The sequence below is a fragment of the Emydura macquarii genome, unplaced genomic scaffold (genome assembly GCF_026122565.2).
Source record: "Emydura macquarii macquarii isolate MOO-44397 ecotype Brisbane River unplaced genomic scaffold, CSIRO-AGI_Emac_v2 contig_3470, whole genome shotgun sequence".
Classification (NCBI taxonomy): domain Eukaryota; kingdom Metazoa; phylum Chordata; order Testudines; family Chelidae; genus Emydura; species Emydura macquarii.
This window is the reverse complement of record NW_027133607.1, coordinates 7233552-7256545: the sequence shown is the minus strand read 5'-3', so window position 1 is coordinate 7256545 and position 22994 is coordinate 7233552. Positions and strand designations below refer to the sequence as shown.

Sequence of the window (22994 nt, the reverse complement as noted above, 5' to 3'; positions counted from 1 at the left end):
TGAACGTATCTGCTTGGGAACATCCCGGACTCGTTTTTTGAAGCCGTTTGCATTGAATTTCTTTGGCCGAATACTAGGGCTATTAAGAAATTATAAAGATGCTGTTACCTAGTGGTGAGAGTAGGGGTCATGGTGTCTACATCTGGATCGATTGTACTGAGTGATCTTGGGCATATCATCTCTCTGTGTCCCTCACTTTCCAATCTGTACAAGGGCAGGAATACTGTCCACACAAGGGTGATATAAACTTTAAATTAACCTAATTGTAAAGTGCTGGACAATCCCTAGATGACAGGTGCTGAGCAAGAACAAAATAAATAGTAGGATTAATAACAATAAAGTAATTAAAAAAAAACCCACAAGACAATCTTTAAGGATTCTTAAACCATCCTTTAATTTGGCAGTTGCACAAGCAGTTTTGCAGGACAAAGAGAACACAGCTCAGGACAGGACACCAAACCTTGGGTGGCAATTTCCTTCTAAAAGACATGAACACAATGTGCCCTTTGTATTTAAGACTGAATAAACCCATCAGCCATGATGAATAAGGATCCTGTTCCAGTGAGGGAAGAGTAGTGAATGGTGGAAGCAAAGATGGAAATGATGGGTGCAACAGATTAGCATGTTGTCCCAGAACCTCATCTCGGACTGGTGGGCATGCTTAACCAACCTCGTCCTTCCTTCCCTGCCCATTACTGTTGAGCTGCAGAAGCCTGCATGTCTGCTACAGTACCTCTGAGATGGATCAGGATGTATCTTTCAAACTGGTAAATGACTCAAATTATATTTCTGAGAAGGAGTTAAATCTCTGAAGCCGTTTCCCTGCCTGTTAAAGAGTTGAGTCTGCAATTTCCTCCTCCTTCCACCATTATCTGGAACAGGATGATCTCTGGAAGCTGATGATTCATGGCTCTGAGGCAGAGGAACAGCAGACATTGAAACTGATGACTCAGTGTGTTGCCTCTAATGACACATGAACTGGCTCTACACCATCCAAAATGAAAGCCAAGGTCCACCAGTTGAACTAGCAACTAGTTCTCTTTGCAATGGAAAGAGCAAAACGGAAAATCAATGCACCTATATAGCATTGTAGAGAAGAGGAACAGTGTCGACAGAGCTCAAATCAAATCTCCTCCAGCAAAACGTGGGACAACTTCAAGACCACCAAGATTTCATAAATTACATCTACAGCTGCCCCAGACGGTCATGCTGCTGTCTCCATTAGTGGCAGCTGAACTTCCATCTATGGTCTCAGACTAACCAAAAGTGAATCCCACCCCTCGCTTGTCATTCCCTCCCCTCCACAGCTGGCAACCCCCTTTAGAATTCAAGACAAAGCAGCAGTAGTTCAACAGAGACAGCCCAATATTTATTTGCACCTCTACGCCCCCCATCCCACCCCAATCCAAACTTCATCTCGGGGTTAAACTTTCTAAGCTTCCTCTGGCTGATGGGAGATCAGCGCAAACACCCTCAGGGTAATACGTCTGGGAAGCCTGTCATGATTAAGTGTAAAAAACCCAAAGCCAAACATGAGACTCTGCCCCCTCGCTATTCGTATAGTACAATACCGCCCAGCACATGTGTGTTTTATCATCAATTATTATAGCGCGCACAGCAGGTGCAATGGCCCGTGCTGCTCTGATTCTGGGACATGATGCCATGGATTACACTGTAGTGATTTTCTTGTCTTTGGTGGCTTGTTTGATGGCGGCCTGCTCGCAGATGATCTCCTTCAGACGCTGCAGTCTGACGTTCTGGGTTGTCTGGTCCCCGACGCCGGTCTGGCTACGGTGCAGCAAGCTCAAGGCGTAGATGTACTCCAGCTCTGTGTACTTCACTCCTTGATCCACTACTAAGTTCAAGAGCTCGTCCGCCGTGTTGTACAGCATTTCATAGTACTGCCTGTGAAACAAGCAAAGGAACCTACCATGAGCATGATCCCAGGAGCTTTTGAGTCAATACATCTATTTACACTGTAACACCCTGTCATTTGTTATTCGGTATTGTTCGTAGTACGGTAGTGCGTACTAGCCCCAGTCACAGACCAGGACCCCACTGCGCTATGCACTGTACAGACAAAGTGTAAGACAACAAAGAACAGGTAATACAGACAGATAGATAGGGGAGGACGTCCTTTGCACCCTTACCTGTCTCATGCCATTCATCCTCCAGTAAACCACAGCTCTGTGTCATGGGGGGCTATGGGGAAAATCTTCCTTAGTAGTTAGTAACAGCAGGAATGTTACCTTTAGACATCTGGCCTCTAGAGGGCAGTGGGCACAAGTGCAAGCCACGCAGGACACTGCAGTTCATTCAGTCTTACTCAATCCAACTTGGTCAAAGGGCAGAAACCTTCAGGAGAGGCGGGGTTCAATTAAACGCCCAGGGTAACAGGGTAAGAGCTTGTGCCCTTGCCCCGACTGATGGATGCTAATCGGAAGCGCAGTGGATCTACAGGTTGGTATAGTTCAGAGCTGGTCAACATTGCTGTGGGTGCCCAACAGTTAAGAAAGAAATTCAAAAGATGAACATGTCTCTCGGCCAGGGGCCTGGGTGGCTCTTTGAATAAGGCAAAGCAGATACGAGGTGACGGGGGTAATACAGAAGGTGCAGACGTGGCTAGTTTCAATTAGCGTTAAATGCACGGAATGCAGGAATGAATTTTACAGACGCGAGAAGTCACTTCAGTGATGAAGATGTCACTTTCCAAGGACGTTGGTGGTGAGCAGCTGACAGTTGATTCCTGGACCCCCCTGGAAAGGTTGTGCTTTGATTGGCCTAGAGACTGGAGTTTGTTCCTGTGCTCCAGCCAATCAGAAAGAAGCAGTTAAACTTGCCTGCACTTTGATTGGGTTTGTGGCAGGAGACTGGTTACTTCCCCCTCCCCCCCACTCCTTTCTAAGACTAAAAACTCTTTAATGACAAGCTCATTTACGATTGATAAAATCAGGGAATGACAGTGACCTTTCTAGAAGGAGGGAGTGTTGTCTAGCGGTTGGAGCAGGGGACTAGGAATCAGGACGCTGGGTTTCTTTGCGTGGCCCTATCATGGACTCACTATGCGGCACAAAACACACAGCTCCTCGGTGCCTCATCTGTGCCGTGCATAGCATAATGCTGACCGGGAAGGATCTCATGAAGCTGCAAGGAGTCCTAGGTCCAGGCTGTGCCATTAAGGCCGAGGTCAGTGTTGGGGGTGGGCTGGAGCTCCCCAGGCAGGGGTTGCTTTGGAAGCATTATGCCTTAGGAAGCAATACTTTCTTCCCCCTCTGTGGCCATCCTGCCCTTTCGGCCAGTGTCAAGGAGTCAGGGCTAAGATTCCATCAACCTCCGGGTCCATTGGCACCTCTGGGCAGACCTGGCTGGGGGAAAAGGTCCTTGTACTTTGCTCTACGTGTGGAACCGCAAGGCTGATTCTCGCAGGTAGGTGGTGAGACCTGGCTGCTGGGTCTGCCTGTGTCGGGGGGTATCACAGGCACGTGGAGTGTAGGATGGATGGAAACATCTCTTGTCCAGTTAGGACCCAACGACCCTTTTACTTTCAAATGGATCCTAAAGAAACAACTGTCTTAGCAGCTCATGAAAAAAGTTCTCTCTCTTTCAGCACGCAGCGTATTGCAGCAAGAACTCATTTCAAATGAGCACCAGAACCCCGGGACTGCTCCAGGCTGCAGAGTGTCTGAAGGTGAAGTCTGTGTTGTTTGTGTGCGCTCCGGCAGTGGGACGTGGTGGAATAAATAATTTAAGTGCTTCCAGGGGGCCCAGGAAAGCTATCACCTTCAGCTCCTCTCCGTGGTCTGAATGCATTCAAACAGCAATCTGAGGAGCCACTGGAAAGCGATTCACTGAATGTGACATTCCTCTGGTCCTTCAGTGTACAGGCTCCAGGGATGGCCTAACTGAGAGGCCCTACTGGCTGCACGCAGTACCCAGCATTCAAATTGGAGCACTAATCAGTTTTAGAGATGACCTTGTCCAGGTGCTGCCACGCTCACGTTTTGACTGGCTAGTTTCTCACACCGTGCTGGTCTGGCTACAGTCCAGCCGAGATGTTCTCTCTCTCTGTGTCCTTCAAGACTTAATCCACTGCTGTGTCTTGAAGGATTTGTTCCTGTAGTTCAAGTCTGTTCCCAAATTATCCCATCCTGAGCCCACTGAGAGAGAGGTTGGGAGGAAGGGAGGGCCGGTGATTCTGACAGCTGAATAAACTCATCCACAATTCTGAGCAGAACGTGGGATCGCTGACGGACAGGATTTTGGTGAGCGGACCGAGCGGGGGAGAGTATGTGTGTGAGAGGGGGTGTGTGAAGAGAAGGTCAGAGGTAATGGAAATAAAAAGAAGCTCCTTAAAAGCATTCAACTGGGTTAAACTAAAAAAACAAAGAGCTGTTTAGCTTCAGCAGTTAAAGTTGTAGTCAAGAAAGTTCCTATAGCTAGAGAGAGAGTCAACGGGTCCGTATACTGGTGAAGTTTCACAGCCATCACAAGACATCCCCTGAGAGTTTGAGACGTTGCTGGTGCTATGAGGCACTATCCGTGCCAGAAACACAAGATGAACGAGTCAGGGAATATGTGATAAAATAGAACGGCGGCTCCCAAACTTTCATCTGCCGACGACTCCTTTGGCATCTGCCTAATTGTCCCAGACCACTTTCATTTCCAGGGCTACCAGAATGCCCCCACCAGTGTGGGGATGGTGTGAGAGAGGTCACACTGTGCGGAGGACATCATTTTGAGAACAACATGACGTCCTCCATGTGGCAGAAGTGCAGGAACACTGCTCTGGTGAATTCTGGCCCTGTGGCAAATGGGACACTGTGATGATAAAGGCCAAAAATCTGAAAGATGGATATCTAAAGATAGGCTCCTAAATCCATATCTAGGCACCTAAATTAATGGTCTGATTTTTCTGAAGCGCTTTTCTGAAGCAGCATTAACCTCCCTGGGCTGCCGGTTGCTCAAAACACTTCAGAAAATCAGACCACGTATTTAGATGCCTAGATATGGATTTAGGGATCTAACTTTTGAGTAAGTTTGAAAATCTTGTTCCATGTGTATTACTTACACTCCTCTCCTTCCACACCCCATACATTAAGAGAACAATAAGGTTGCAAAGTCAAGCACTCAAAAGTCATGAAATGCCTACCCTCTTTGGAGAATTTAGTTACAAAGCTCTAACAAATTTCTATTGAGCATGTGCACACTGAGATTTTTCAAAAGCTTATAAACTTGGCCAGATTTAGGTGGATTTTCACAGGGACGGCAAAAGGGACATCCCTACACAAGGGTCACTCCCCTCCCAAATTTCAAGTCCCTGTTCCACAGCATCGGGGCAGTGGAGCGTCTCAAGGAAAAGGTCACCAGAATTTTTGTCTAACATGGGCAAAACAACATATTTCCCCTTAATCTCTTTCTCAGAAATGGCCAGACCACTCCAGCAGAAACTGTTCAAACAATCCAGCCTGGGGCAGACACCCAGCATGGAAAATTTCAGCCCAAAGTTTGGTGAAGTTGTAAGCAACTACATTATAAGCAACTGAAAGCAGTGTCTTACATAGAGAAATGTCAGGCAGCCGTAATTCTGGGCTGCACTATTCGCTTTATAATGTGCTAAAACGCACACACAAAACCTTCAGCTGCCATGCCTGGCCCATGTCATCTGGAGAAGTGTTCTTTTCAAAACTTCCTGAAATGTTTGCAGCTACGCATTGGCACAGCCCAAGCAGTTGGGTTGTACTTCTCTTTCAGCAGGAGGCTGGAAGGCTGGATGAAAATGTAACTCCACACCCCTTTCACTTTTATTTGTCTGTCTGTCTGTCTGTGGAAGCATTTCCGTTAAACTGAGCTGACTACCATGGTATATGAGCTCCTGGTTTTGGGCTGCATCCTAATAAAGAGGTGACTGGCTCTGTGGATGTGGGGAAAGCGGTGGATGTGATATACCTTAACTTTAGCAAAGCTTTTGATACAGTCTCCCACAGTATTCTTATCTGCAAGTTAAAGTAGTATGGGTTGGTCGAATGGACTATAAAATGGATAGAGAGCTGGCTAGATCATCAGGCTCAATAGGTGGTGATCAATGGCTCCATGTCTAACTGGCAGCCGGTCACAAGCAGAGTGCCCCAAGGGTTGGTCCTGGGGCTGGTTTTGTTCAACATCTTCATCAAGGATCTGGAGGATGGGGTAGATTGCACCCTCAGCAAGTTTGCAGATGACACTAAGCTGGGGGGAGTGGTAGATACCCTGGAGGGCAGGGATAGGATACAGAGTGACCTAGACAAATTGGAGGATTGGGCCAAAGAAATCTGATGAGGTTCAACAAGGACAACTGCAGAGTCCTCCACTTAGGACGGAAGAATCCCATGCACAGCTACAGACTGGGGACCGACTGGCTAGGCAGCAGTTCTGCAGAAAAGGACCTGGGGTTACAGTGGATAAAAGCTGGATATGAGTCAGCAGTGTGCCCTGGTTGTCAAGAAGGCTAATAGCATATAGGGGCTGCATTAGTAGGAGCATTGCCAGCAGGTCGCGGGAAGTGATTATTCCCCTCTATTCGGCATTGGTGAGGCCACATCTGGAGTATTGTGTCCAGTTTTGGGCCCCCCACTACAAAAAGGATGTGGACAAGTTGGAGAGAGTCCAGCGGAGGGCAACAAAAATGATTAGGGGGCTGGAGCACATGACTTATGAGGAGAGGCTGAGGGAACTAGGCTTGTTTAGTTTGCAGAAGAGAAGAATGAGGGGGAATTTGATAGCAGCATTTAACTACCTGAAAGGGGGTTCCAGGGAGGATGGAGCTAGGCTGTTCTCGGTGGTGGCAGATGACAGAACAAGGAGCAACGGTCTCAAGTTGCAGTGGGGGAGGTCTAGGTTGGATATTAGGGAAAAAGTTTTTCCCTAGGCGGGTGGTGAAGCACTGGACTGGGTTATCTAGGGAGTTGGTGGAATCTCCATCTTTAGAGGTTTTTAAGCTGCGGCTTGACAAAGCCCTGGCTGGGATGATATAGCTGAGGTTGGTCCTGCTTTGAGCAGGGAGTTGGACTAGATGACCTCCTGAGGTCCCTTCCAACTCTAATCTTCTATGACTCTATGAATCATCGGACTAACCCTGCTTACATTTCCAGAATGCCTTTGTGATCAGTAGGCAGGAGCAGGCGCTGGTTATGTCTGAGTGGGCAGCAGCAGGGTCAGTGATAAAAGCAGTTTCACAGCCTCCTTCAAAAGTGCTAACACTGGCCCTGCCCTCAGCGTTCTTTTACCAGGATGACATAGATGGCAGCCTCCCACTTCCCCTCTGCAATCTGTCCTTAATCCTCAGATTCTGCTGTAGACATTTGCACCTAATCAATTCAGGAGACATCTGTCACTCTTTTCAGGATCAGATTATTTTTCTAATTAAACATTTCCTACAAAGAGAAAGAAAGATACGCATTTTTATTTAGATAAAATGGAAACTCGGCCTGTCTGGCATTGCATCACCTTTGGCCAAGCCCGATTTGCAGGAAGAATTATTCACTGCATTCCTGAGCCTGCTCAATTTTTCCTTCCTTGTCTTTGAAAGCATTAATAAATATTGATCAGACAGACTCCTGTTTGCCTTTGCCACGGCAGTTCTGATTGACTCATCTTCTGATGTTATCAAATAATGAAATATGAAAGAGTGAGTGGAATTAGCCTCTTGTCCTGGGATTTTTTTTATTTAGGCTCTTCATTTTACTTTCAGAATTGTGTTTGTGTCTGCCACTACAAATGTTCTTTTGATTGTCAGAAGGGGACAACAGGTTACAGAGAGCTGTTCTGCACTCAATGGAATTTAGCAAAACACTGCGCTTTTTAATCTTGCCATTTAAAACGGAAAAACCCCAGGTAATATTTATTAAAAGTCTCTTCCCCCATCTGATGAGACAGGTTAATAAATATTAATATGTATTCACATACCTAACAAAAGACCTGCAAATGCCCTTGGCCTCCAATCATCTTCAATGTGACTGTGTTTGGGAGTAAGGGTCCATTCCTACCTATATGGAAGATCAGATCCTCCAGGCGGTCAGATACTACGATGATAGGCGCAGCATCAGAACCTATACAGAATGGAATAGATCAGATCCTGATCCCCAAAATCCTTTTGCAACTGAGAAGACCCGAATTCAGAGCTGCTTGAAAGAGTAGGGTCTATGTGTGTGATTGTAAGCTTGCTGGGGCAGGGACTGTCTCTGTGTTCTGTTTGTATAGCACCTTGCACAATGGGGCCCCAATCCATGACTGGGGCCGCTAGGGGCTATGCTAATACAAATAAAGAATAATAACTGTGTGAGCACAAGTTAGATTCAGTTTCAGCAGGATCTTCTCTGCCAAGGGCCCATGACTTTGCAAAGGTTCTTGTGATCATCCTGAGTAAAGTTGCAGCATCTTCTCTGTATCTAGAGTCTTTAGGAAATCCCAGTCCCGTTAATCTCAGCATTCAAAGGACAACAATGGGTGCCAGGCAGTCCTTCAGGCCCTCTGGCATTGTCATCCAAGGCATTAAATCCTTGTACCGTAGAACATCAGTGTTACAAACAGCAGAGTTATGAAGTGACCGGTCAATCACACACCTCATTTGGAACTGGAAGTACGCAATCAGGCAGCAGGGACCCCCAAAAAAGCATACACTGTACGGTACAGTACTGTGTTAACTACGAAACAAATAAAGGGAAAGTTTAAAAAAAGATTTGACAAGGTAAGGAGACTGTTTCTGTGCTTGTTTCATTTAAATTAAGATGATAAAACGCAGCATTTTTCTTCTGCATAGTAAAGTTTCAAAGCTGTATTAAATCGGTGTTCAGCTGTAAACTTTTGAAAGAACAACCATCACGTTTTGTTCAGAGTTATGAACATCTGATAGCTACAAACAAGCTGCATTCCCGAGGTGTTCATAACTCTGAGGCTCTACCGTATATGGGTGTCAGTAACCTCACCTCTCAGGAAGGGTTCTGTGACTCTGAGGGGTAAAAATACTAATTAGTCCTGTCCCTTGTGCACCCTGCCCTTCTAAGAGAAGAAGAGGTCATGCAAAGTAAAAGACACGTCATCTTTAAAACAAAGGAACTGGTTCTTCACACCAGGTCTGACACTGCTTTTCTTTACACTGATGTAAATCCATTGTTACACCAGAGTAAAAGTGGTGCAAGAGAGATCAGAGCCAGGCTCACACTGTGTGGTCAGCTACTGTCATATACCATCCCCAGATCTGAAAAGGGACTGCATAATGGTAGAGTCAACATGCAGAGTCTGTGGCTGTTTCGCTCGCTGAGCTACGGGTAACCAAAGTTCATGCTTCAGGCCCTAAGCCATACGTGCAACCACCATGGAGGGGAGTATATCCCCACTCCAGTTTTACCCCATCCTGCTCATGTCCCCCTCAATGCAGGAGCAGGACTAACGCGTTCTCACAACTGGTCCCTCCCAGCTATTTGCAGTGTGGCTTTGGCACTGGTGGGCGTCGATCACCACGGGGTCAGGAAGGAATTCAACCTTCCATTTGCACAGTTGGCCAGGTGCTTGCTTGGGGATGTGGACCTGGTTTGATTTGCCTTCTTCAGAAGCACCAGGGATACTGGAATTGATGGCTCATTGGCTTGATCTCCTACGGCAGACCTTATGGCCGTAAATCTTTTACAAGCTCTTAGAACAGATTTCTCCTGATTTCAGGTGAAGAAAAAAGCAACCACCCTCCTTAGGAGAGGAAGGAAATAACTAATTCACTCCCTGTCTTTTGCTCTTTAGAATAGGAGACGCTGGAGGGGATGACAGATGTCTCAGGACCAACCCTCTCTGTCTATATTCACCCAGCAGATTGGTGGCAGTAATACAGGATCTTACAGGGAGGAGCAAGAGATGATGAGAACTTCAATGATGGTTCAAAGGACACCTCAAGGGAAGCGCTTCAACGGCTGGCAATACAGGGAGTGGAACTAGTCTTGTCTTTATGACATGAGATTTGTTTGGCACCATTGCTTGCATGATTGGTCCCTAACGCACGTCATAGAAAGCCATTGGGCCATTCATTTAAGGTCTGTTCTCCTGACTGAGAGCTGGGGGATTGGCCCAAAGCTTTTGAGCTCTCTGGTGTGTCCTGGAATGTGTATGGTAGGATTTAGAGTAAGAGGACAAACACTATGCCTTGATCTTTAGGGCACATGGAGCCTGATCTGAAAGTCAATGGGTCTCTTTCCATGGAATACAGCAGGCTTTGGATCTGATCCATGAAGCTGCTGCTATGAGTGACTGCCTTCCATACTAACAACAAACGGGAGATGTTAATATCAGTGTCGGAAGTGGTGCGGGGATCGAAGGAGGACTTGCTGAGAACAAATCAGAAGAGACAGGGCTGGAGAGCAGAAAAGAGGGCTGCGTGTTTTCAAAATGGTGGTTTCAAAACAAAACATCCAAATCCCCAGTACGGAACCCACTTAAAAGTGTAGCAGTTCTGGGAACATTTATTAAAAAAAAAAAAAAACCTCTTGGGAAAAATGGCCATCTCTTGTGCTCTCTCTTTCAGAGGAAAGAAAATGAAAGAGGGTTTCTCACTGAAAGGCAATCATGGCGAGACAAGCTCCTTCAAGAGCTATTAATACTACTCTCCATTTAAATGCTAATATTAACCTATAACCCAGGACCCTGCACGCAGAAAAGTTTTTCAGAGGATGGCCAGGTGACTTCAAAATTCAATCATGATTTCCTTAAGAATGATTTGCTCTTTTCTTAAGAGAAAGACCTTCAGGTTTCTGGTGTGATACTTTAGAATAAGGAACATCACTTTTATTATTCATATTTTTATAGATGTGCCAGTTCTGTAACAATGCAAGGCAGTTAAGTATGGATTCACCAGGTACAAATACAGCTCTGGGTGGTCGCTTAACCCAAAATGGGAACTGTTCTTCCCATTATTTCCTCCCCCTTTTTTGTAGGGCGTCATTTATACAGCACCCAAAAATACGCTAGGTGCTGTACAAAGCAAGTAAAAATGACCTATCTTGAAGAGCTAATCAGCTAAATTTAGACATGAAACCACAAGTGAGACCAACAAACAACAGGTGGTCAAGATGAAGAAAGTGAAAGGTTGCAGTAATAAGTAAAGTCACTCAATGTTGGTATGTGCAGACCTTGGTGATGCAGCAGCAGGGTCAGTGATAAATTATATATTCAGAGAGTGTGAAAGTGAATGAGTAAGAGCATATGTATATACATATCCTTTAATTACTGAAGCTAAAGGACAATGCTGGCACAAGAACAAATGAATATATATTGGCCATGAATAAATTTAGGCTAGAAATTAGAAGAAGGGTTCTAGCAATCTGAGGAGTCAAGTTTTGGAACAGCCTCCCAATAGAAGTAGAGGGAGCAAACAGCCTAACTAGTTTTAAGATGGAGCTTGAAAAGCTTATGAATGGGATAAGATGTGGCTGCCTGATAACAGGTGACCCAGGAGGTTCCTTCCAATCCTATGTGACCAGCTTATTTCTTGTTGGCAATATGGAAGAAGAGGATTTTGGGGAGTGATTTGAATGGGGAGAAGAGAGGGTGATGGGTTGGCAAATGGGGACATTCTATCTACAGGGAACACAAGAAATTGGGGCGGGGGAGGAAATCTAGCAGAGGATAAAGGTGGGTGGTGTTAGTGGACAGGGAAGAGACATGGTCTCAAATGTAGGCTATAAGCAGCATTCTGCAGGGCCCTGAATGCAAAGGCAAGACACTGGGCAAAGGGGGGCCAGTGGAATTCAGTATTTACCAGACATTTCCCCTCCTTCCAAAGACAAGGGTGATTTTTGCATGGTTTCCAGTGAGGGGTGTTTTAAAGCGAGTAGGAGCCTACCGGGGTGAGTTCTGGTCCCTCTCCCCCATTGGGAGCTCAGGATGGCATAACAGACATTAGAAATGGAACCCTACATCATCGAGTCCATTCCACCAGCTGGGCAGGGTCATCTCCTAGGCTGTATTCTCTCAATGCTACATCCTGTCATGGTTCGAAATGTATCCAAGTGATAGGGCTGCTCCCACTCTTCCTGATAATGCTATTAGTTTAACTTAATCCTAGTTACATTCTACTGGGCTTGTTTAGACAATGATACCGATCCTAATAGAATGATAGAAGATTAGGTTAAAGGGACCTCAGGAGGTCATCTGCTCCAACCCCCTTCATGATAATGGTCCTTCATCTCAAAAGAACCCAAAGAACTTTGCGACTGTACAATGGGTCATTTTACACATTACTGACACGCAGCCTCTTATCAGATGAAAGAAAGACAGCAACTCTGCAAGAGGGCAGTGCAAGACTATGTCACATTTCGGGACAGGAAATGAAGAATACTATAACCAACGCCTTCCTGAAGTACAAAAGAATAAAGTATATAAACAGCTTCGCTTACGGGAATAATGATGCAAATTTCCAAGGAGTGAAATGGCGTGTTATCGGAAATATAACTTGAAAGGAAGAAATAACAGAGAATTTATAACGTAATGCTACTTTGCACTCCTGTGGCGCCTCTGAAAATCAAAGCCCATTATAGGCTCTTTAGGATTAGGATTAGGGTAAGGCCAGAAGGAACCATCATGATCATCCAGTCTGACCTCCTGCACATCACAGGCCACACAGCTTCACCCACCCACTCCGATAACAGGCCCATAATCTCTGGCTGAGTTGCTGAAGTCCTCAAATTTTGAGTTAAAAGACTTCATGTTACAGAGAATCCACATTTACTCTAGTTCAACCAACAAGTGACCCATGCCCCATGCTGTAGAGGAGGATGAAAACCTCCCAGGGTCTCTGCTAATCTGACCTGGGGGCAAATTCCTTCCTGATCCCAAATATGGTGATCAGCTAAACCCTGAGCATGTGGACAAGATCCACCAGCCAGACAGCTGGGAAAGAATCTCTGTAGTAACACAGAGCCCTCCCCATTCAGTGTTTCATCTCCGGCCATTTGAGATATTTGCTAACAGCAGTCACGGATGGGCCATATGCCATTGTAGGCAATGTCATCATACCTTCCCCTTCATAAATTTATCAAACTTTATGAATTAAGGCTTACAACCCACTCCCTGTGAGGTAGGGATAGTGTGAGCTCTTTTTATAGATAGGGGAACTGAGACACAGAGAGTTTAATTGACTTGCCCAAAGAAAAAAAAGCAGTGGCAGAGATGAGAATAGAGCACTGATGTCCCAACACCCAGATCCATACCTGAGCCTCCCTTTGGGGACAGACTTCAGGGTACAGGACTCTAACTTGGGGGGCAAGAGATTTCGGCTAAGATTTTTTTTAAAAGAAGCCTAAAACTAAACCATATTGAGGCATCAAAAGATCATTAAAACCTGTTAAATAATTTTTCATAAACAATGTCTACGACACTCTTGGTGCCTTCACACTGACTGGCGAAATGAAGCTAAGGACAAAAATTCTCACTCTCCAAATGGAACTTTAGAGGGTATTAAATAAGCACCCTCAGCACTTATCTAAATCTTTAATTAGTTCTATAATATACTGATGATATCAAGGCTAATTAAATTTATACAGATAAAGAGCAATGAAATTCTAACCAAGTGAGCTGGAAAGTACATATTAAATAGTAAATGTAATGGTTCAAGCAGATAAGTGCAACTTTATATCAAAAAAATTAAATTCAATTTACAAGTTGTATTCAAATTGATTCTGAGTGTGCAAATGATTGGAAAAAATCTTTTAAATATATCAGTAAAAGTGCTAATCTGGCCTGTTTAAATATCAGTTATTAACGCCTGCCTTTGCAAATAAGCCACACACATTTGCATTTTTACTGCATACAGTAAAAAATTACCTAAACCATATGCCAGTTTATAAAGAATATTAAGCGATCTTCCCCCCTGCCTCATGAGTAAATTGAGGGGGGACTTCGAAATGAATTCAGCCCTGAAGAAGAGAGTCAGCAGTTTGAAGGAAAGCGCTGCAAAGACTGCTCCAGTCAGCAAAAAAATAAAATAAAATATAATTTTAGCTACCCCTTGGGAACGACAATTACTGTGGCCGAAATCCTGCCATATTTAGAATCAACTGGTTCGGAACTACACAAAAAAGCCTGATGCTGTAATCAAGGGGAGCTGCAGTGGTGCACATTTGTAAGTGTTTAATAGAAAGAGACATTAACATTATTGGTGGGTGAGGGGCACATCTTATGGGATCTATCATTAATTTATAGCCAAAACAAAACAGGTGACAAGGAAAAGACTGTGTCAGATACTGGGTCAATCTAGTCCAACATCCTGCTTTGGCAGTGGACGGGAGCTGATGCTTCAAAAAACATTTTAAAATTCAATGTAACTGACCAATTGCCTACATTCCTAGTTCTGGAAAAGGACAAACCTATGCTCTGATTTCACTATTCGGGCACTGGTGAATCTATATGGCACTGGTGAGGCCTCATTTGGAGTACTATGTCCAGTTTTGGTCCCCCACTACAGAAAGGATGTGGACAAACTGGAGAGTCCAGTGGAGAGCAACAAAAATGATTAGGGGGCTGGAGCACAAGACTTATGAGGAGAGGCTGAGGGAACTAGGCTTGTTTAGTCTGCAGAAGAGAAGAATGGGGGGGATTTGATAGCAGCCTTTAACTACCTGAAAGGGGGTTCCAGGGAGGATGGAACTAGGCTATTCTCAATGGTAGTAGATGACAGAACTAGGAGCAATGGTCTCAAGTTGCAGTGGGGGAGGTCTAGGTTGGATATTAGGAAAAACGTTTTCATTAGGAGGGTGATGAAGCATTGGAATGGGCTACCTAGGGAAGTGGTGGAATCTCCATCCCTAGAGGTTTTTAAGATGCGGCTTGACAAAGCCCTGGCTGAGATGGTTTAGTTGGGGTTGGTCCTGCTTTGAGCAGGGGATTGGACTAGATGACCTCCTGAGGTCCCTTCCAGCCCTCATCTTCTATACTTCTATAATTCACTCATGAATTCTCTTGGCTGCATACTGCAGTGGCTGCCACTTTTATGTGCAATGTGGCATCAAAATCAGAATGTGGTCTTTTGCCAACTGCTCATGTTGCAAATCCCACTGCGTCACCACCTTTAAATTCTATACTTCAAGGGCAAAGCAGTTGAATCATGCAAGGTGATGTAATGTCTTTTTGGTGACACAAAAGGTCAACATCATCACATTATGCGCGCCCTGAAGAGTCTGGAGGTTGTTGGAAAGTCCTGAAAGTTCCTGCATGCTGGATATGGGACATAGGCCTATCAAAGTCAAGACTACAAAAAAGCACCCTAAGCAACCGTAAATACCATTGACTGGCCCATCGGTGAAGCACCATTACCACCAGCAGGGAAGGGGACTGAGTGTTCTGTCCATCTATCTGAGGACAGATGAATGGTGGGATGGACTGAAGGAACTTAAAGGGCTGCCATGAGAAAAACCATAGACTTTTGTGTCTCTCTGGTAAATTTTGTGTACAGTATGATGCTGCCTCAGTAGAACATACGAGGATGTGGGTATACTCATAACAGAGAGCTTGAGAAATGTGTTTCTTATTTCAGAACACAACTTCCCAGTCAGATTTCCAGCTGACGCAGCAGCAGAACATGCAGAATGGCTTCAATGTTCCAAGCGTCCAGAAAGCAAAAGGTACCCCTGATTCTAGAACAGGACCTGTTACCAGCACCTGAAACTGCCCCTTCTGAACCTTCCTCGTCATTAAGGGATGGACATTCACCAGTGTCAGAGAAAAGCACCATCAACCAGATGTGCGTGGTGTAATGGTGGCCTCCTCTGGCCCCAGTGGGTGATGCACCTGATCGGTCTTTTCTGTCTCTTATCTCTACATTACGATTCCAGGAAATATTCAGGATTTGCCTCTCTTGCTGATGGAATATCTAGGGGATATATCCCTTTATCCATTGCTTTTATGCAAAGGCTGCAATCTGCTGCCCCCCTCCAAAACCCTGATTGCATAAAAACCACAGTGGTGACTGCTGAAAAGTAAAATGCCTCCTCGTGAAACGACTAGAAAAGCTCAGTTCTAACCTTTGTTAAATGAATGTATAGTTCTCTGGCCTAGAAGTCATGAAGGTCACTGTAGCCTCCATTTCAGTCTGCCTCCCTCCAGGCAAACTTCCTCCAACTTTACAGTACTTCAGCAAGAAGCAATGACTGAGAATTGAGCCTGTTGATCTTATAATACACTGCCCTGTTATTACAATTCCCATCTGACGATCACAAAGTGCAAACATTAAATAATAATGAAGCCTCTCAACTCCACAGAGAGAGAGAGGTTTTATTATTCCCATTTTACAGACGAGGAAACTGAGGCAAAGAGCGATAAAGTGGCCAGACTGAAGTCCTCTGTTTAGGCAAAGAACAGATACAATACAGTGCAAACTACCCCCTTTGTTCTCTGTTCAATGTCTCAGATGTGACCTCGTGTAACAAACCCTCAGGATAAGAGCATAAGTCTCTACAGTGGACTCAATCCTTTGCCCCTTTGCTGAGATGCAGTGCCAATTTTGCTGGGGGCTTTTGTGATGTGGGCTGCTTGACCACTAAGAAGTGGATTTTGACTTGCCAACCAAATTCACATAGGCCACTAAACAATGAAGAGATGGTAAAATATAGTAATTTACCAACCTGCGTTGGATTTGAACATGCAGCCTAGAATCACATGGCACCAAGGATATCTTTTACATACTACCTTTTTTCAATAAGTAGGGAGCCGTTTTCCATGACAGCCCATAACTTAATCACTATTTGCACCTCTTTTCCTCTTCTCTCTCTTGTGTGTGTGTGTGGGAGGGCATACATTTTGTATTTGGAGTTTATATCTGATACACGACTTAAGAACACACTCAAGGGACTTACTTTAGTTTCAGATATAATGCCCGTATGTGGCATGAAATCTCATTTGATTTTTATATCCTTTATATATTTGATCTCAAATACAAAAATTTAAAACTCTAGGCAAGCTCTGCAGCCTACAATAATGTATGAGTAAGAAATTACATGAAGGATATCATTTCCTGAAAAGAATATAACATTCATATATGTCAACCTCATATGTGTATGTTCAAACACAGCAATTTTGATATAATTATTTTAAAACCGCTCTTAAAATCCAAGACTGCAGGTTTTAAATCTCCACCTGAGTTCACACTTTTTTCTTGGCTACAGAGCACAGGATCATTATGGGACCAATTTAATTGCCACATCCGAGTTTGTGTGTTGAAAATCTACATCTGATGTGTGAAAGTTCAGAAATGCCAATCAGGCATGTTGCAGATGCCACTCTGAAAAATATTCTCAGACAATCTCCATCTGCTAGATATGTTAATACTTGTGTTGAATCAATAATTCACCTCCTTAACTCCGTGTTTCCTGCATCTTGTCAGAATTCTCCATGTCTGCTTCACCAGAGGATCCATATTGGACAGATAGGTGTTGCCAGGCCTGCATCCCCCATTGGGTTGGTGCTGTACTGTACCCAAGAGTCAGTACTATAGGAATCAGCCAATCCACTGAGTTGTTTCCTGGTTTACATTTGAGCCGACAAAACCAGGGTGCGCCACTTTTTATTAAAGCACATACGTAGCAACTCTAAATTCCTCAGAATTACACCTCACCATCCAAAAGCAGGCTGAACATTTTCTGAGAATTAAAACTCTCAGTGTTTGAAATATGGAATAAACTCACTTTTGGCTTTGGACGCAGGAAAGGTATAATCATGACTATAATACACTGGATTTACAGTCTACAGATCACTCGTCAAGTAGAAAAATACTATAATGAACTCACCTGCACATGCGCACACTGTTGCTCTCCATTAGACGGAATCAGAATTGCTCAATGGTGCGTCCCTTGCACTATGCAGCTAACTGCTAATGGAGAGTGTCCTTTAACTCAGATGGTAGGGACCTGAGGTTATGGAGCAAGAGGACTTGGGTTTCATCCCTTTACCATAAAGCTCCAAATAGCCTCATTGGGCAAGCCAGTCAGTCGGATCTGAAGCCCTTGGTGGCCACATGTTAATTCATTACAACTATTATCCTTCTTTTACAGAATGAAAAAGAGACACAGAGTTTGAAAGACCTGCCCAAGATCATTCAGTGAGTCCACAGCAAGTCTGGGAACAGAATCCATGACTCTCAGCCCTTTGCTCTCACCATGAGATTACAGCATATCATATAAGATGATTTCCCTCCCATTAGTAGCAGCCATGTTCTCTGCTCTGCCATTTCTGGCGTTGGCTTCGCTCCCCTTTCTCTCCCCACTGCTGGTATAACTTGGCCCTGTGCTGCTGCCGCACCAGACGTTCTCTGGAGCCATCTGCTCATCTCTCTTTGCTACAACGCTGAAGCTCAAAACCCATCCTTCCTAATCTGTCTAGAACCAGCGACCAATCAACTTGTCCCACACTCTGGGGCTAACGCCAGTACTTCACACCTCTCTACATCTGCTGCCCCCCCGCCTGCTTCCACAGTTTCCTATTTCTGCAGCCATAATCACGCCACGCTGGCAGGTAAAGAGCTCATCTCCTCGGCTTAATTTAATTAAGGGAGAGACATCTGTGAAATATGCGATTTAATGGCATAGAAAAGTGATGAGTGGTGACCCTCAAACATATTACACAGCACAAATATCTGTCACATTCTAGCAGATTACCGGGCATGAAGCATTGCAGTTTCTAATGAGATCTGACTGACAGGGTAAACCAATTCGCTACTAACGGACTTGAGTCCATTCACTCCTATCTATGGGGGTCTGTGGTAGAAAGAGGCAGCCCATAGTGAAAGAAGCAGGACATTTTTTCTAATTGCTCTCATTTGCAGACTGGAACAAAGCAATTGAGTTACACTTCGGGCTGACAATCCAATATTTACTTTCGTTTCAGTTGTAGACAAATGGCCAGCATCGTAGTTCTTCACACACCGAGATTTTTTCCCTCCTTTGTGATTCTTTTTATCTTGTGTCAATTTATCTTTTAAAAAACCTGTCCATCTTCTAACACCTTTGTTTGCTGATCGCGGACACCTGAAAGAAGTGGAATTTCCTGGCAGGCTAGAGTTAGCACAGGAATAATTCAAGTAGCATATGCAGGGCAACATTTTCAATCATGGGCACATACAGAGGTTTCCTAAATGCTGTGTTTGGAAGCTCGGATCAGTAGGCAAAATAGATAATTTATGGGTCTAAGCAGATCAGTTGAGTGCCCAGATATGGTATATGGAGCCACATTTGAAAAGAGCTTCCAGGGGAGTGTGTCCTTTCACCCATTCAAAGTGGGATAACCCCGGAAGTCCTGGGGCCTGATTCCGGTCCTAGTAACACCAACGTAATTCAGGGCCAGCTCCATTTGAATCAATAGTGCTACCTCAGGGCGAGATCAGCATCTGACAACAAGGCTGCCTCTGTTAGGTTACTTGGGCTCTACAGGAAATGTAACAGGCAAACTGGAAATTTCCTTGTTTGTTTCCCATTGCCGTATTTCTTCAGACTCTCTTCCTAATCAGACACTTCTCCGGGAGGGGAGAAGGGGGGGAGCTTTTATTCTCCCCCATCACCAAGTCAGCACCCCATCTGACCTTAAGTAGTCCTCCTGTTTCCAGCCATTTCCCCTCCCTTCACTCCTAGGCAGACCCCTCCCCAGGACAGCAGGCACCTCCGAGCGCTAGAAGGTAAATGGTGAGTAAAATCAATCCAGACAAAGAGACAGTTCTACAGATTCTGCTTGATTGATATTGGCTGGCCCTCTGGAGTGCCCATGCTTAATGAAGAACGTGGTTTTAAAAAAAAATACATTCCCTCTACCCCCCATTCTCCCTGGACAGCAATCACCTTGAAAGCTTTAAAAAAAAATATTGTACTGCCCTTTATATGCTTCTGTCTGGAGGTGCTGCTGTCACATCCAGGGTTACAAAAACACATCACTGTCCTCCCACAGGGCTACTGAAACCTCAGAGACAATCTCTCTATAGCTTGACATGAATATGCAGGTCCCATGCTAACAGGGTTTCTGTCAGTTCCTCCCTCGCACTTCTCTATAACACGCTAACCTTTGCTACCAGCGCTCTGATTCTTTCCCTGCCCTTGCTGCTCTCCAGAGGAATGGTCTCAGGCATAAGTATTACATGCCCCCTTTTGGCCACAATGTTTGCTTCTAGAATCGAGCACATCACGCTCCCCCCTCGCAGGAAAAGAAACAATCTGCAGTGACAATCCCTCCTAGTAGCTGTGTAAGCCAAGCGACAAGAAGCCACTGTCCTCCCCAGGTAACTGTAGGGAGAGCTGCCTGCATGGTGGAAAGGGAAGAAAGGAGAAATGCTACCCTTCCTTTAACTCAGAAAACGGGCGGTACCTTTGCTTTGCTAATTGACACTACTCAGTATGTGAAATTTACTCTTGGTCTCTTGGAAATGGGAGGTTCAGAAGATTCCTCCTTTCTTCCCCACGTGGTGTTTCTCTGTGTCCTTCCAGAAGCCCTGGGATCATCTGCTTTCCATCCCACACAGCATAAGGGTCTGTTTCATGGGCTCAACTTCCTCGTGGCAGGGGGACTGGACAGAGCTGGATTATTACTGCTGTCCATTCATCTTCCATGCCTGCACTGTCTGTCTACTGCTTCAGCTGATGCCACCAGCTGCTATGATCTCTTTTGGTTTGGATCATGGAGATCGTTCCTATCTGAACTGGTGGTTGTTGTTATTATGGGCAGCTTGCTGTGCTCTGGATCTCCAAGAACCATGAAAGGCCTTTTGCAGAGGAGGGAGATAAACACTGCCTTTGCCTTGTATCACAGCACCACACCAGGCAAGAGGGGACAAAAGGGTGCAGTTCACACTTCCTCGATTTGCTGTGATTTGCGGATCATCCTTTCCCCGACACATCTTTGTTACTCCAAAGAGGATGACCCAATCGCCCACTGTCTGTACCCGATGGTCACCTACAGGGGCCGAGTAGCACACCTACACTGATTCAGGACACCTTAGGGCAATGTTAATTATTTGTCCTGTATTGTGACGGACATGTCATGACCTTGCACAAGCTTCGAGATTATTTCAGTATCCTTTAGCAGCATGGAAGATAGATTTGCGGAAGACAGGTGGTCTCGTTGGGTCAGGGTTGAGGCACATTGTACCCATTCTGTTCATAAACAGAGGACTCGGGCCTCCAGGGTTTCAATCAACACCCCTGATCAGCATTAAATTCACTTAAAATAATAAAAGCTTTACGTGTATTTTAAAGTGTCACTGACTAGTAGATATTGCCAAAATGGAGTATCACAGGGCTGGGAAAACGTACGCATGCTCCTGGTTGGTGGCATCCTGGACTCATGCCTCAGAAGACAGAGCCCCCTGCCCAGCCAACAGCTGAAAATTTAAAAGTTTTGTTCTGGCTTGTTTTGTTACATGGCCCCTCAAAAGCCATTAAACTTCGTAATTAGGAAACAAAAGTTCTAAAAAGAAAATAATTCTTGCCCTTCAATTAACTTTCACAATGCGGCAGGACAGAAAAAGTGACTGAAACAGACAGACAGACGCACACACACTTCCAGATACAAATGAAGGACTCAGGAACATAAAGTAATTACTTGGTATTTTTCACCAACATTCAAAACTATTGTTAAAAACAGGTATCAAGAAAAGCCGGTCACCTACGAGATAAATGAGGAACTTGTTTGTAATTTGATTTCTAGGAGGATATGTCATGAAGCTGTTAATATAGTTGATAAAATTGCTCTGGCACTGAGTCTAAAACCAAAAAGCCAAACAAAAAGGATAAATGTTCATTCAGCACCTTCCTTTAGCCTTATTGTCTCTGGGAGAGTGCAAGCAGTTTTTTTTGCCTGTTGAAAAGTTCATCCCACTGATTCCCCCCCACCCTGGCCCCCCATGCTGAGTGCCAGGTAAGGAAAGTCAATGACGCCCTCCTCCCCTTTTCTTTAGCCTCTCTCCAGTTTGGGAAAAGGGAATTCAACTATTTACTTGGAGGAAACCAAACATCCATATTAAGGCAATAAAAAATCATTACCGAGGCTGCAAAAACCTGTATCTGTAAAGGTCAGAGCACAAAGATTAAAAGTGCCTCCAGGAAAAACTGAAATGGCTAATCTAAATAAAACCTTTGAGTCAATAGGAAAACTTCAGCAAGGCTAGAGAGAGAGAAGGTGCAGCAGCGTTCAGACGCTAGATTGATATTTCAAGATGAATCCTTGGTATATGGATAGATATATGTGAACGATATAATACCATATGATTACATACAGTGCAGTGTGTACAGGCATTGCCGGACAGATCAACCCACAAGTCTAGCTAACGCAGTAGCCTATCTCCACCAGTGGCCAGTACCAGCTGCTTCAGAAGAAGATATAAAACCCCATGGGGGACAATTATGGATTAAATTGCCCACGGGGAAAATTCTTCCTAAAGCCCAGACTGCTAGTTGTATGTTCTATTTATTGCTTGCAATGGGGTTGCTTTCAGAATATGAGATAGATAAGGTGGATGGAGTAATATCTTTTACTGGACCAACCCCCCTTGTCTTTTTCTATCTATTGTAACTTTGGATGCTTTCTCAATTTATATAAAGTCTCATCTTGTTTTTCAGCCCTGCTAAGCTTGTGGTCTCATTAATAGCCGGCGGCAGTCAGTCCCACAGGTTAATCATGAACTGTGTAAGAAAAGTACTGCCTTTTCCTCAGCTGTAAATTTGTTGCTTTTCCATTTCACTGGGTGTCACTAGGAATGTGTGACCCAAGGACCTCCTGGGGCCAAATGGCAGAGGGAAGTGCATACAGTTTTATGGGGATCCCCTGGGTCAAAGATATAGAATCATAGAAGATTAGAGTTGGAAGGGACCTCAGGAAGTCATCTAGTCCAATCCCCTGCTCAAAGCAGGACTAACCTCAGCTAAATCATCCCAGCCAGGGTTTAGTCAAGCCGCAGATTAAAAACCTCTAAAGATGGAGATTCCACCACCTCCCTAGGTAACCCATTC

General features: G+C 44.7%; 1 protein-coding gene across 1 annotated transcript in view; it reads right to left on the bottom strand.

Annotated features, from left to right (window-relative positions):
* Nucleotides 1–369: 369 nt before the first annotated feature.
* The window catches only part of EXOC4 (exocyst complex component 4), a 542063-nt gene continuing 519438 nt past the window's right edge, over nucleotides 370–22994 (bottom strand). The window contains exon 18 of the mRNA XM_067534924.1: nucleotides 370–1905. Coding sequence (XP_067391025.1) covers nucleotides 1668–1905 — 238 coding nt within the window. The 3' untranslated portion in view covers nucleotides 370–1667. The remainder of the gene's footprint in view (nucleotides 1906–22994) is intronic.